This window comes from Patiria miniata, unplaced genomic scaffold (genome assembly GCF_015706575.1).
Source record: "Patiria miniata isolate m_02_andy unplaced genomic scaffold, ASM1570657v1 HiC_scaffold_15, whole genome shotgun sequence".
Classification (NCBI taxonomy): Eukaryota; Metazoa; Echinodermata; class Asteroidea; order Valvatida; family Asterinidae; genus Patiria; species Patiria miniata.
The window spans coordinates 2,852,285-2,868,484 of NW_024037053.1; the positions used below are offsets into that span (position 1 = coordinate 2,852,285).

At 39.8% G+C, this 16,200-nt stretch overlaps 1 protein-coding gene across 2 annotated transcripts in view; it reads right to left on the reverse strand.

Annotated features, from left to right (window-relative positions):
• Window positions 1-16,200, reverse strand: part of LOC119722414 (ras-related protein Rab-3C-like) — a 54,854-nt gene that overhangs the window by 28,583 nt on the left and 10,071 nt on the right. For both annotated transcript variants that reach the window (XM_038192521.1, XM_038192522.1), the window contains exons 3-4: window positions 7,055-7,173; window positions 6,179-6,303 (exon numbers count right to left, since the gene is read on the reverse strand). In XM_038192521.1, the coding sequence (XP_038048449.1) occupies window positions 6,179-6,303; window positions 7,055-7,173 (244 nt within the window). The remainder of the gene's footprint in view (window positions 1-6,178; window positions 6,304-7,054; window positions 7,174-16,200) is intronic.

The following is a 16,200-nucleotide window of genomic DNA, read 5'->3' on the forward strand; positions in this document are numbered from 1 at the left end:
CGAGAACCATATATTCGCCAAAATATTGTTTAAATGTGCACAACTAGGGTTGCAGATGCAGAAGGAGTTTTGGGGGTTGGAATAAAACATACAAATTGAAAATTCATTAAGAGAAAAAAGGTGTTGAAGATTTTGAATTCAGAAATGTTAATTTTCGATTTTGTTACGCTAAATTAGGTTCACTATGAATAGAGGCAAGTCCATTACCAAAATGAATCAGAATATGAACAAAATGAAACCACAAAATTAAGTGCACGGTAGAGATCTGCATAATTCAAAGCCTCTTTCAAATGGATGAAGCAGACAGCATTCAATCCCCACTTTAAAGAAATGCACATTATTTCTAGCGAGAAGAAATCCAGTAGCAATCCAATTAGGGTACCCTTATCCGTCCATGGATTGGATTTTTTGTGGGGTGGGCACATCAGGAATAATCAGACCACACACTCGATTGGATCCGGAGGTTTACAGACCGCAAGATGATTCACATTGGTGAGATACACCAGGCAGTAGTATGCTTAATGCATGATATTTTTTTTACCGGGAGTAACAATCCAATACTGAAATCTGGGTTATTGGGTAGGTCAAACTCAGGATTGGATTAAAGGCATCACTTAAGATAAGATCCCACAAAATTGAGTAGGGCTATCTCTACTCAAAAGCAAAATAAAAAAAATAAATTTTTTTTTTCACGTGCCAGGCATGACTTCAGCGGACGATTAAATTGGGGCATACAACAAAGGCGGTTTGTGATATAACTAAGCCTCTCCATAAACCTCACACATCTTTGGCCTTTTACAAAAAAATGTGACACACAGACATCAGACAGCAGACAGACAGACAGACAATAGACAGACATCAGACAGACTGCATAGGATCTTTTAATATGGGATGTAAAATGTAAATGGAGCATGTACACTGCACATGTATATCTAGGCAAAAATTCAACGGGGAGTGTGATGGCATATTCACTTTAACATTCTAAGAACTTTGTCAAATGCAGCGGCGTAGCTATCATGATGAGCTGGAATAACATAAAAATCCCTTTTTCCACGATTTTGTGAATTTAAAAAAAAAAAAAAAAACCCTTTTTTTGCGAGTTGCTGTTCATTGCCACGTCCCTTGGAAAGCGAATAGTGGTAATTATTGCGATGTAATGTAGCCACGATTTACGTTTTGAACAGCGCCCCCTATGGGAAGATGGTGTGATTTTACGAAGGGTGGGTGTCCGGTGAAAAAAACCTGTCTACCTTTCAGCACAGATGAAAGTTTTTGGTGCCCCTCCATTGTAACCTCTAGCCCCCCCCCCCCCCACATGTTCCCCTAGAATGAGAATCCTCAGGCTACGCCGCTGGTCAAATGCCCATGTATTTTCCCCAAAAGTAACTACATGATACGGTACTGAATAAAACTCTCTAAAAGGAGGTTAACATATGCTAGGATGTTGCCCATGTATAAGCAACACCACTTGGAGAACTGATGACTGATTGCAAATGAAATATTCATGTCAGTCTGGTGTATATTGCAAGGTGTGTATGGTTACGTTCCCATGGCATCCTAGTGGAATGACAAATGACGGACATAAACTGACATGCTCCCCCGGATGTATCAAATAATTACTGCACTAGCGTCCAACACGAATCAAACTGGAAAGTGCATGTGTCCACACATACCGGTACTAAATCTAAACTGGCTTGGTCAGGTTGTGTTACGAGATTTTTTTCTTGCAAAATGCATGAGCTGTTACTCATGTATACTGCATTCAACCATGGTTTACGCCGCTCTTGCGTACCCAGGAAATTTCAAAGTAGATTTTTTTTGTTACGTTAATGTAATTTATGCACTGACAAAGAGTAGTCTCGAGGAGAAAGCAAGGGCTGATGAAAGGACAAAAGAACTTTTTTTGAAGCAACAAAATATATAATGAACACGTTTTCTGAAACGGTTAAGTTGACAAATGATGATTCATGATTATTCAATTTTTGTACAATATACATTTTGGCCAAGCAAATGTGCTTTCAGTTTGGGCAAATTTGCAAACTCGCCATAGCATGACCATTATTATTCGTTCCTTGCCTTTTAAATCATCAGCATTAATTTTCTATTTTCATTATTTTTTTTTTGGAAGGGGGGGGGGGGGGCGTACAGATTGAGACAAGAAAATACCCAGACATCTAATGCCACATTATGTAACAGTAAACACTTTAAGGTAATCTGAAGAAAAAACAATCAATTTAGTGGACAATTGAGTGAGAACTCATCTTTTCAATGACAATTTCACTCTAAAAAACGTCTGGTCCCTAATTTCCAGTCGATGTTTCCGGTGAATGAAGTAAATTTTCAGAGCATGAAATATTTCCAGAACATTTCATTTCCAAAAGGCTGCAGCCTTCCTGAATGAAGTTAAGATTTGTGGAACTCTTTGTTTGGCAAATTGTATGTATACTGGTACCAGGATATAAATCTAATTCATAAACAAATCCACAGTGGTTCAAACCTTGTGACTATGAAACTACAAGGTACAGATTGTGACGATGTCATGTGCTCAACTACAAATTACGAACACTGTTTGTAGATATAGGAAATCTACACATAGCTGAGATATTTAAAGGTACAGTCCATCATTTGTAATTTGTGCATTTTGTTCGTTTGAAGCAACAAACATGCTCAAAATCTAAAGAAGGGTGCTGAACAACTATGAAGTTTCAGCTCAGCTTCAGCTGTATAGGCCTATTCCAAGAAAAACAGCATTCTAGGATCTCGATTTCAAATCAAAAGTTGCTGAATCATGTTTTGAATTGGGCCTGAATTCAGCGACACGTTCTCACTGAGCCGATTGCAGCTACGCGATGTCGCGCACCGATCTGACAAATTATAGCAACCGCGCGCGCATGTGCGTTGTGCCAACGCTTGCGTGCGCTTCGCCGAATAAAAAAACGAACGACTAACGGAAATTTCCAGATGCACTGTTGGAAAGGCCTTCATTCGTTGATTTCTTCAAAAGTACAGCTTGCCAGAAAGAAAATTCACAGGGAGTTTAGTCCCCTTACTATCTTTGAACCAAGTATGTCTTTCAACAATACTTACGTCAGTTACTTTTTGGATAGCTGCAAATGATTGACTGTAGCTTTAATTGAGAACCATGTAGAGACATTTTCCCCCTTTTTTTCATTAAATATATATCGTAAAATGTAGACAAAAAAAATTCTACAAATTTTCAGTATGTCACAAGATTTCTGTGAATGCAATTTTATGACGGTGAGTACACAGCTCAAACAGACAAAAATGCTGGCACATCTTATTAAATACACATACAGTACGTGTCGGTCTACTGCACAATGTAAATGTACATTGAACTTTAATAAACATAGTGCTTATCTATGAAGACTGTAATAGTTTTTGTATATTTGCTTACACATGTAGATTAAAAAGTACAATGTACATCATACCAGCTGTTCAGATATTCGTCAAAGAAACTGACGAAAAACAAAATTTCACGGGATATTTCAGACGCAAGTCATTGGAAGCAATGAAGCTTTGCAATTGTGATGTCGCAGCAAATTTTCGGGCTGCGAGCTCGCAAGAGTTGAGCACACTTTAACCACGGCAAATTTTTGCAGCAAATCGTTTTTGTGACTTCAATTTCTGTATTTGCATGACGTATGAACTGGTGTAGCATCAATATAGGACTCCAAGTAACACCGACTCATTGGCAGTATTGTGCATGCCTAGGTGATGATAATTGGTAGAGTGCTTAGCCAATTAATAGGGTAAAGGAGTCCGATTTTCATATGACACCGGCCTTCAGAAGAATAAAACATGATTCAAATAACGACCACCCACTGGCGCATTCCCAAAGGGCAGGAACATTTCCCCAAAGATGGCAGCTGCATGTATCACTTTTAAATACATTTGATGACAAAGAGAATGATTGATTTTTATTTTTAAGTACCAAAGCAATTCATCTCCCAAAGCGAAAAAGAAAAAAAAATGTGGCGATCGAGCTACTAATGGCTTCAGGCAACGATCCGGCTCGCAAATGGCCATGGATGAGACAGTCGATGCGCAAGAATTGAAATGACTGATCAACTTGAACTTGTCATATGTTAAGGACATGTGTACTGTATGCGTATGAAAGCCAGAAGTTATCGTTCCTTGTCATTCAGAACGGAGTGTATATGCACATCAACATTTGAAAAAGACTTTCTCTTAGATTGAAGATTCTGTCTTTTCGAACAAAAATTCCTTCCGTGCATAACTCAGGACAAGATGATTTGGAGTGATATACTCATGCGATCTAATATATTGTGTTTTTTTTCACTCTGATTTTCACTAGAGTGATTCTTTTTCATAGTAATTTGATCTAATACCAGAGCGATTTTCACTCGGAATTTTGAGGCATTTTGGCAAAATGAGACAGAACTGGGCACAAACCGTAGTGGAGAAAATGCCACCCCAAAAGAAAAAAAATGATGCGGATTTTTTTTTTGAATTTCAGGTTTTGATATTTGTAACTTTGAAATTCTTGCAACTTTTGATGCTGAATAGCTACAATATTGAGATTTTCTGCCTGAACTGACATCACACTTTTGCTCATGAATATGGAATTTCGCATTAGCATAAAAACCAAAAAGGTACCGAAACACCCTTGGAAATGGCAAAACGAAGCTTGAAAATAAAGTTAAACGGGACACAAAGGTGCATTTTCAAGGACTGCATTAAAAAAAATTACATTGCATATTGAGCCCTTTAAATTTTAACGCAGTTAGCTGGCTTTGTTTCATGACCCATATTGCAACACGGACGCATGTGGCAGGCAATAAATCACATGACAGCCTGCAAATATCTGCAGGCAGCACGAATGAAATCTCCACAGCTCTCTAACTCACAAAACCTCAAATTGATGAATTCAAGATTTTCAAATCATGTGCCTTCTGAATTTGTTCAGGTTGAATCAAGTAAATGGGAAAAAATATCAAAATGCCTGTGCCTTGGGGGAAAAAAAACCACATTGAGGAAACATCAAGAGAGTGCCAGTTTGCAAATTATAATTTGTGATGGGATCAAGCTAAATGAGTTGTTTGTCAGGAATTATTATGTGGAGATTCAGGCCAAAATAGGGCCACTTCATCACATCGCTTCATCACATCTCTTGGTGTTCCGACTCCCATAATTTTTGAACTAAAGATGGTATCAGCATGCGGTTTTCACAGCAGTAATGCTGAGATTGTGCTCTTTTGAAATCTGTAATAACATTTTTTTTTTTGACCAGGGTCGACAAACGACTCATGTAGCTTGATCACATCACATTTGTGTTCTTTCGTTTGCAGATTCAACAAACTCTTCAGTCTCCTGACGACGGGCAGAGCATACTTTTCAAAACGTTGAGTTCCCCCAGTTCTTTTCAGAACATCACAAACTCACAAAAGAGATTTGTCACATGGTGCTACCTTAAATCTTTATCTCATCAAACTTTTGCCAGCTCGGTAGCCTTTAATGCAATGTTTACTCAATCGGCCATAATGTGTACATACTTTGTAAGGAACAAAATACACATTGTGGAGCCCCGTTAATTTTAGAAGCCGGAGAATAAACATCCGGGGGAATATTTACTGGGGAAAAAAAACACTCATCAGTCGAGTAGGGACAGGAAAATAAATCCCATCGTGGCAATCCGAAAATGAAATAAAAACAAAGGAGAGACGGCATATTGGCAAGGGAGGAAATCCCGGACCAATTTCATGGCTCTGCTTACTGTTAGCGGAAAATCCCAGCTTACTGTACGATACAATTCTGTGCTTACGTTTAGCGTATTTCATGGGTTAGCAAGGAAGTTTGGTTTATGTGCATTCATACATCCCCTGAGGATTCTCTAAGTTATGTGGTTAGCGCAGAACGTCCCTGCTAACACAGTAAGCTGAGAATTGTGATTGTAAGCGCAGAATTCTGTGGTTAGCAGGGCCATGAAACTACAATCCGGCCAAAATGGTTGGGACACTTCCTGAGCCTGCCACGGTCACCCACTCCGATCCCCCGCTCCCCTGGTCAATGTTGTTCTCTCCAGCTGATGGAGCACACACCGCGCAATGAGAGACAACATGGAACGGGGACCGGGGGGTTGGGGGCCCAGCGAGATTTGGCCAGGATTGTAGGCCCTGGTTAGGATACGAAGTCTTACCGAGTTGGTCGGCCAACGATTTCCCTTTATCGGTGGCGATGACTCTCTCGTCCTCCATGTCGCATTTGTTGCCCACCAGGATGACTTGCGCGTTGTCCCACGAGTACGTCTTGATTTGCGTACACCTGTCGGTAACGAGAAAAAAACCTCGACTAATAACTACGGTCTATGGGCTCATGTATCCCCTCTATTTTAAATTTCTTATTTTATGTAAATTCAACATAAATGTACCATATTATAATAACATCGGAGTCTTATATAGCGCACATATCTACCAACTATTAGGTACTCAAGGCGCTGGAGATATGTCTATTTTTAAAGAAAGGTAAATAAAGTTTATGAGAAATATGAGACCCATTATGTAGCACCTTATAAGGGTTTACAAGGTGCTGCGGCGCATATTGCAGCCACTGCAACAAACACCAGGGCAAACCCTTCTCTTATCGATAAGTGTTACTGGGTTCTTTAACGTGCATTACACAACACACGGGACCTACGGCTTTACGCCCCATACGAAGGACGAAGCAATAATGGTAAAGTGCCTTGCTCAAGAGCACATTATGAATATATTGGAGAGGAAATGAGTATTTTTGAGAAGGCATGGACGAATAATCTCGAAAACACGTACTGCACGTTGTGAATAACACCACCAAGTACACAATATAAATCCATTTCTAGCCAATTGCGGTATCGAATCAGGATACAGGAAGAAGGTTTTCAATCCAGGGCTTACTATTGGAAACGTGGTTGGAAATAAAGTAAGCACTGGGGACGAGGTTGGATCTTCCCTACCTTTCAACAAAATGATAGGAAGTGGCTTGTTTTTAGGGTGTTCTGATGAAAACCATTTGATTGGCCATTGCATGCCCGACTTACCAATCCTGAACGCTCTGAAACGACTCCTCATTTGTGACGTCGTACATTAGGATGAAGCCCATGGCACCTCTGTAGTATGCTGTTGTGATGGTTCGGTATCTTTCCTGTCCCGCTGTGTCCTACAATGCACAGAAAGAAAGGGTTCAAATATTTAAATAAGGAATGATTATGGGCTCCGTGCGACACCAAAAGAGGGCGCCCTTTCACCTAGCAACTCCGTCACATGGGCGGGACATTTAGCTGGTTGACGCGCACCGTTTCTTGTGTGTGACGCACATACACCAGGGGATTTGTACTATGTACACACAGTGGTACGGCCGTGCGTCGCGGCAAAATTGCAGTCAGGCAAGATGGCCTCTCTCGGCTGTCACCCCCAACTGTTCCTTCTTTGCCCGTGAGGGGGTACTTGTGAACGGAGCGGATATACAACCGTAACTCCCGGTGTGAAATTTTGCAAGGGGCCTGTCTTGGATCTGCAAAACCCTGCCACTGCTTTTTTGTGTCCTCATTGTACATTGGTGTCCTCCATAATTTGCCTTGGTGCCCTTTATCATTTGCCTTGGTGCAATTTCCCCATTCCTTGGTGCTCCTTGGTACACAAATTTAAAGAGGCGCGGCAATAGAGGGTGCTGTTGTAGCTTTCGTGTTAATTTGAAGAAAAAAAAAGGTTGACGCGCATGATTAAAATCAACGTGCGCGCTGATTAGAGACCGAGTCTTTTTTTTTTTTGGCCTAAACTCAGATTTTTATTAAAATTTCCAAAAAAATTACTTGTATAGAATCCAAAGCAGTAACAGCAATTAGATAATAATTAACAAAATGTCAAAATTGTGTACTCTACATAGCCAATGAAATAATAAAATATTTTATCATTTGATGTAATCTCACACTGCCACAGCACACTGCCACAGCAGGTCATACTTCAACCAGTCAATAAATTATCCTCACGCACGTCAATTTCTTTTACGATGCAAGACAATGGGAGGAAAGTGGGGGGGGGGGGGAGGGGAGTTGCGAGAGACAAGAAGAAGAGGGAAAACAGATCATTATTAATTAACTGTAAGCGTCAGTCTTTCCCGGGTGTTCGTCGAAGCGTGAGGTAATTTTATCTGCCGTCTACGCTGGATAACGATCTCCGCGATTCGTGCGGAGGTTGGCTAGCTCTGGAGGTTTTTTAATCGTTGAGGAGCAGTATCTTTAAAGGGAATGTACATCATTGGTTTTTGCTGTAATTCTCAGAAATGAACTATTTTAAGGGTTACTATGATCGATCAAATATTGTTCCACTGATATGTTTGAAGTTTTGTGTTCGAAAATGCTGGAAAACCAAGAAAAACACAAATGGTGGAGTAGTCTGGTTCCCTGACTCCACTAAAGATAAAATGGATCAATTTATAGGTGCCAGAAATTTGTAAGGTAAGGGAACCAGTCTAGCTGGCCTGCACCTGTTCATGAACATGTAACCAATAGCAAACAAAATTTGGACTGACAAAAATGGTGAAGTTAGAGCAGTAGTTGAAAAATAGTTAGGTTTTTCAACGGTGGTCGGCCGACCACTGTTGGAAATTTATACAAAAATACAGTTTTCTTGAAAATGACTTCACACCAGGTGCTTTAATTTTACAGGATGCTTTAGACTGTCATTTACCAACATCCTAGTATTAGGTATTTCATAAAAACTTGGTAATTTTATTTTTCGATGTTTGCAAATGTTGTATATTTCCTTTAAAACATCCCCCTTAATTGCTGTTTGGGTGACATATATATTTGGTGTGGTCGGCAGTTTATGACTCTTCATGTCTGTGCCATGTCTGGGTACAGTACAATGTGTGTATGGATAATTGAGACGAGAAATACATTTCGGCTGTTACCCTTGAATTAAAAATTCAGCAAATTTCTGCGATCCCATGAAAATGACATAAAAGAAACAGTTTTATGGTCGCAAATGTCTGGATAGCCAGTTAATTTTAATGTGTATATCTACATGTAAATGTACATCATTACCACAGTGTTATGCCAAAAAAAAAAGTCTCCGGTTTCTGGTATGCGCGCGCGTCGTCGTAGCCATGCGGGTCGGCAAAATGAAAAAGTTTTTTTTTTTCAATGAAAGACGATGTCTCAAAACCGCCAAACTCACTGGTTTGACTGGAATCCTGCCAGATTGGGTTATGGTCAAGAATAAGCTTCATGTGGCCTCTCTGGACTCCCATATATTTGCACTAAGTTTAGTCGGGCACCATTTGCAGTCATCAGCCGACATTTGAAGCAAAAAAATCAGGTAAAAAAAAAAAAAAAAGCCGCGTCGCCGCACCACTTTTTTGGCAAGCTCCATACCAGAAACCGGAGACTTTTTTTGGGGGGGCCTTAGGATACAGGCACAATGTTAGTAATTGTTGCCACGCATTTAGTTTTGTACATCAGCCCTGTTGCTGCTGCATACCAGCACTCATGTGCATTTGTGACTCATGTACAAGATACTATGGGTTTGGGCACATTCGAAATTTATCGACATTTGGCTGTATAGCGTGTCAATAAAAATGTAGCAGTCAATCCATAAGGCCCCCCAAAAAAATGTCTCCGGTTTCTGGTATGCGCGCGCGTCGCCGTAGCCATGCGCGTCGGCAAAATGGAATTTTTTTTTTTTCAATGGATTCCTGCTGCTGCACAATTTTAACGTGTTTTTAGATTGGGTTATGGTCGAGAATAAGCTTTATGTGGCCTCTCTGGACTCCCATATATTTTCACTAAGTTTAGTCGGGCACCATTTGCAGTCATCAGCCGACATTTGAAGCAAAAAATCAGGTAAAAAAAATAAAAGCCCCGTCGCCGCACCACTTTTTGGGCAAGCTCCATACCAGAAACCGGAGACTTTTTTTGGGGGGGGGGCCTAAATAGTAAAAACACTATATATTGCTCTCTTTTTGCACACTGCGAGCACACCCACCTGATGGCGTTGAACATGCATGAGAGAGATCTAAAGCCTATGGGCTCAGTGCGCCAACAAAAGAGGGCGTTTTTTTTCAACTTTTGAGAGCCCCTTGGACGGGACACACAGCTTGTGTATACTGTACTGGTTCGCGCGCGAAGTACGCACAACTTCCTGAATGTGCCAAGCTATTAGCCACAGCGTCTTCGCGTGAGCGTCAGGCGTCATCGGCTCGTGAATACAGTAAAATATAACTTGCGATGGTCTCCCAGACTGTACTCCCCACCCCCAATAACCTTGGATCACACAGTAGATGGACCGGGAACCAGTCTACATGTAGGTCTCCCCCAACTCTCCTTTTCTGGCCGTTGAAGGAGTACATACTTGTGCACGGAGCCCATACTGTGCAGGCCCAAGGGGGGCTAAGCACATGCCCCCCCCCCCCCAACGGCAAAAGCCATACATATTTTTGTGTACTTTTTATGGTAGTGGGCCCCCTAGTTGATACTATGGCCCCCTCTGATGCTCAGGGCTGGCGACGGGCCTGATACTCTATATGAGTGGAATCTGCTTCATTATTTTCATTCCCTGTTTTACAGTTTGTCGATTGCTATTCCTCACGCGCCTGGATTCTCCTCTCGCACCCCTCAATGCCTAGATCCTGTCAGTGTCCTTCCCTTGCCCCACAGCTCGCTACAAGCCAGGTGTGCAAATAAAACAAACACCATGGAACATCCTCGTCAGCATAAATCAATGCTTGCAGGCACAACCCAGCAAGATGGAAAAACGTTGTGTTACCTTCGAAGGCAAATCAGATTTGATAAACTCACACTTACACTGTGTATGCACGTGAATTCCATCTACTAGGGCGGTCTGTTTTCAAAAAGTTTAGTATTTTAATTATTTTTTTTAAATTATTACTCATCATTTCTGGTAATCCTCAAAAGTGCGATAGGCACTGTAGCTCGCAAGCCAGAAGAAACCTGTGGAGAGAAGACAGTGAGAAGAAGTTGCAGGTTTAGAGGTGGGAGGAAAAGCCCAGAAGAATATTCTGGGGAAAACCCATGGAATCAGGTAGGGACTGAAAACCCAATCCTCATATTGACCCAGGCGGGATTCGAACCCGGGTCACAGCGGTGGAAGGCGAGGAAAGTACCGCTACGCCAACCTGACTCCCCGAATGACCGCATATTCAAATATTCGAACAAAATCCTTCATTTTGCGAGGCTTGTGTGTACATTAATTTCAGTTTGTTCATTGACGGAATGTTAATTGGGTGTAGTTCATTCATAGCATTACAAATTCCGTTTTAAGTGTTTTTTTTTAATTTCTTTTAGTAATTGATAGAATGTAACCTATGGTTAATTGGATCAATCCATTGTTATTTTGAAAAGTGATGACACATATAATGTAGCTTCAATTCCTAGATTTTTAAAACGTTTTCTAAACGGAAGAGTCTCTTTTTGTTTATACATTTAAATAATATTGCTGTTTGAAACCTTGGTGGATAAACAATGGGTTTAATGCATCCCTAGTCACTGCCCGATGGCTCTATAGTGGCACGACGTTCAATTAACGATGTCGTTTATCATCAACCTTGATGACTGGTATTACCGACGAAGCAAGCGTGGGCTGAGTGGATGCTAAGTAAAGATAACGGCTTTGCCGAGGATGTAAAGGCGGTGTCTTCACGTGAGACGGAATTTGCGTTAGTCGGTCCGTCTGCATACTATACTGGGGTCTAATTACGTAGAGGGAAAATGTCATGGCTATAACGATAGTGATATTTTATTTAGAACTTCCTGCGAAAAACCTTCAGAATGCCCACACATTAATCTGCTTTTGAATCCAATTAAACTTGCATTCCCCATGCGATATTTGAATTTCATCCCGAAAAAATTAATTCCTTTTTTAATTTAATTCCTATTTTTCTAGCTAAACAATATTATTTACTTTTAAATGAGACATCGGTTGAAAAAAAAAATCGGCCCCAATTTTGTTATTTAAAAATTATTACCTCACAAATTCAAGTGAATTACTTGCGACAAGGCAATGACCAATAATGTACGAAACTGGTAACCAGTCCGCACTTTTCAGTTTTCTCCGATTTATGACGGTTGCCTCATGTTTTTGTCTGGTTTGAAATACACACTGTACATGAAATGAAATAAAATGAATTGAAAATGCAATACATGTACAATGTGTATGAAATACAGGGTGAGTCAAACAGAAAGTGACCAAGTTAGAAAAAAAAAAATTAAAAAAATATGAGGCTTACTCCATTTCATTAAAATAACATAGGGATAAAGTACATTTTATTGACTAGTAACTGCGAAAAATTTCACGTAATTTGCGTACTGTATTCCCGAGTTACATGTATGTCTATTTAATCCTAACTCCCTAGGCCTTTTAGCTAGGATGAAGCCTCAATCCTGCAAAATCCTGCGGCAGTGACTGTCAATATGTTGAGGCTTGGCCAATGACATCCTGGAGCAGTACAGAGGATTTCAAGCATAATCCAGGCCTATATTTATGCATGGCTGAGCAAAAACAACACAACGGGTCCGGCCCAAGACCTTGACAAAGTGCATCCTACGAAATCAGTAACGCACTTTTGCCATGTAACCTCAATCCTCCTGAAATTCCTCCACTTTGGCAAAGAGGATTTTGAAGGATTCAGGGCGGTTAGGGTTAATAAAAAGATCACACAATTCAGCTGTCCACCCTTGATCATTTTACCGTTCAAAATCATGAATATACCCAAAATACAATGAAACATGAATGCTTTCCCACCTCCACGAATGAAACTTTCAAAGGAAAACAGATAAAATCGACATCATATTTCAGGGGGGAAAAAGAGTGAACTTAATTCCTCATATTAAAAACACAAAATCTGATGATACAAATAATGCTTCAGGCTTTACTCAAATGATTAAAATATCATTTGTATTTGAATGCCTGTGTGTAATCTGTAGTTCTCACTCAGCTCAATAGCTTCCAATGGCATTCCATGGACAGCTATAGAAATAGGTTCTTTCAGTAAAAACATGCATAACGCCTGATAGCATGCATCAATTTCAGTAATTACTTTTTCCAATGAGTGGAAGAACATGCTCTTCTAAGATATACATGGACTTCATTAGTGCATCAAATTTGATTGATACACTAAATTTGAAAAAAAATCATTAATCCAGGTCACTTTCTTTTTTTACTCAAACTGTACAGTCCAAATTGGATCTCCTTCATCCCCGATTTATGTTTAGACACCATGTTAAATACATCCCCCTATATCCCATGAGGAAGACAGTGTCCTCATAAAATAGATTTGCCACTCAAATCTCCCCACATCTCAACCTGTCAGGCCGAGTGTCCTGAAGGATCTGTGTAACCATAGTGAAAGGAAGTAATAAAAAGTAATTATAATTCCTGTTATGTACTACAATGTATTACATTGTATTACATTGTACTACATTGTATTACATTGTATTACATTGTGTTACATTGTACCAATATACACACTGCACAGTAGCTACACAGCAGCTGAGTGAATGTTATTACAATGAAAAAAAAATACACCATGATGATACACTGGTGAATGAAAATAGATGACTCAACCACTGAATCATCTGGCTAGAGGTGGTGGGTGCCCTCGATACATTTTTCATTACATTGCCTGGCAACTAATCGTAATTCTTCAGTTGGATTCCTCGTATCAATCTTCATCAAAACTTGTTTTTACAAATAAAGCCTCAAATTGAGATGAATTGTATTTCCAAATAATGGGGAAAATGCAATGATCTATTAGAGGCATATAGGATCATTTGCATTTATCCTAAAACAAACCTACCAAATTATTATCAAAAAGCTTAACTTGGATTAAAGATCGGATTGGTACTAAACACTCCGTGAAATTATTCCGTCTGGCTTGCTGTCATTTAGAAGAAATCAAGAAATGTGGGTAACTTCCCACAATCAGACAATTGACTGATTTTTGGAAATAAAGAGTAATTATGAACGAAGGCATGTTTCGCGATCAAAAGGGTGTGTATGTTTTTTTTCTCACTGTTTTCTCGAAAAGTACAACATATCCACTGGGCTGAAACTTCAACAGGTTCGGTTTTGAACAATCTTCACTGGATTTCAAGTGGTGTTATTATTGGAAAACAAACAAAATACAGTGAAATCTCAATAAGTCAAACCTCAAGGGAACAGGTTCAAAATTTGACTTAAGCAGAGTTTTGAGTCAAGCAGGGTTGTATATCATTGTTATACTACTGAAGGCAATGGATCCTCGGTTTGACTTAACAGTTGTTCTGAGTTATCAGAATTTGACTTCTTGAGATTTCTCTGTACATGAAAAGCAAACAATCATGCCTTTAACATGTCAGGTTTTGTAGATTCTTGAAAACAAAAATCACAGAGAACAAACGACCGTGCCAGCAAACATCCTCCCACGCAGATTCAATTCTGTAATTACAGAGGTGTTTTTCGTCATTATTGATCATCCAATTTGTACGTCATGCTAAAAAAAAAGGAAAAAAAGAAGAACCTTGTGTAAATTTACTCGGGTAAGCTCCATAAACGTGAGCAGGGAGGACATTCTATGATTGACCTCGACTTCCTTTCGCTTGGCTCCGTCGTCGGCAAACGGCAAGGACGGGACGAGACAGGCGAGTCGTGTTTGATTAAAAATCCGGCGCGCGCTCCACCACGGGGCTGGCTTGACATTTCCTTGAATAGAGCACGTCAGCGTAGTGTATTATTTATCATGTTTATCGTCTTTGGTTACAGTAAAATACGATATATATATATAATGCCATGTAAAAAATATATCATGTTTATCCTTTCTTCAAGGTCTACAATACGTATGAAAATATAAATGTTTCTTCCTTAGGTCAGAAAAAAAAAAAATTCTGCTTCCGATTACATGGCATTTGAAAATAGGTAGGGAATTTTTTTTTTTTGCCAATTTTTTGTGTGTGATCATTATGGAGGCGTCTGCGTGTAGTCAAGGGTAAAGGTAGAAATTGATGGCATTTGAAAATAGGGTAGGTAGGTAGGGAATTTTTTTTTTTTTGCCAATTTTTTGTGTATGATCATATATGGAGGCATCTGCGTGTAGTCAAGGGTAAAGGTATAAAGTGATGGTTTTGGGTGTTTTTTTTCTTCTCATTTTTCCCATAAAAAAATTAGGGTAGGAGCTGTCAGAATAGGGTAGGTAGGAAACCGGGAGCAGAACTTTTTTTTTTTTTTGGCCTTAGATTTGTATTTTAATTTAATTATCTTCAATTTTGGAAAAGGGAATGTGCTACATGTACTTTAAAATCCTAACTCCCTCTTAGGCATTTTGGCTAGGATATAAATCTCCATCCTGTAAAATTGTCCAACTGCCTCCATGTAAAAAAAGCATACAGCCTAAATTTTGCGAAATCCTCAGGCAATCACTTACTTCTGTCAATATGTTAGGGCAGAGCCAGTGACATCCTGGAGCAGTGCGGACGATGTCAAGTATAATATAGGCCTAAATTTGTGCACAGCTGAGCATAAACAACACAAGGTCCGTTCTAAGACCTTGACACAGTGCATCCTCCAAAATCAGTCGCACACTTTTGCCATATATAGCCTCAATCCTGCAAAATCCTCCATTTTGCAAAGAGGATTTTGGAGGATTTTGGAGGATTTGAGAATGTTAGGGTTAACTTAATTAGTTAATTAATTAATTAATTAATGGGATTTAAGCATTACCAAAGTACATGTCTGTCACATATGTGCTCAAAACCTGAAATTTCAACCCTAAAATTCTTTTTAAAAAAACCCAATCAACTTGTCAAGATGCTAAAGAGATAGGGCTACCAAAAAAAAAAGGGCAGCCAAATTTGTTTTCCAGTTGGGTCATGATTACGGAACATACACGAACGAGAGAAGACGAACCAGCATCTCAGACGTGTACCTGCCTTGCCTGAGGGAGGTCAGTATACCGGAGATGCGCATCTTAGATGCTACGTCTACACCTCAGGATATCAGGATACAAGACGAGGATTGGCAATGTATAATGGGACGGGGGCTGGAGTGGAATGAATCATCATCAATCTCAAGCTCACATGAAACCCAGTGAATCGGTAACGGGGTGCAAACGAAGCACGCACTGCATGTATGCATATTAAATGTTGGCTTCTGTGAATGTCGCATTATAATATGTACGCGTACAATTGTAAACTGA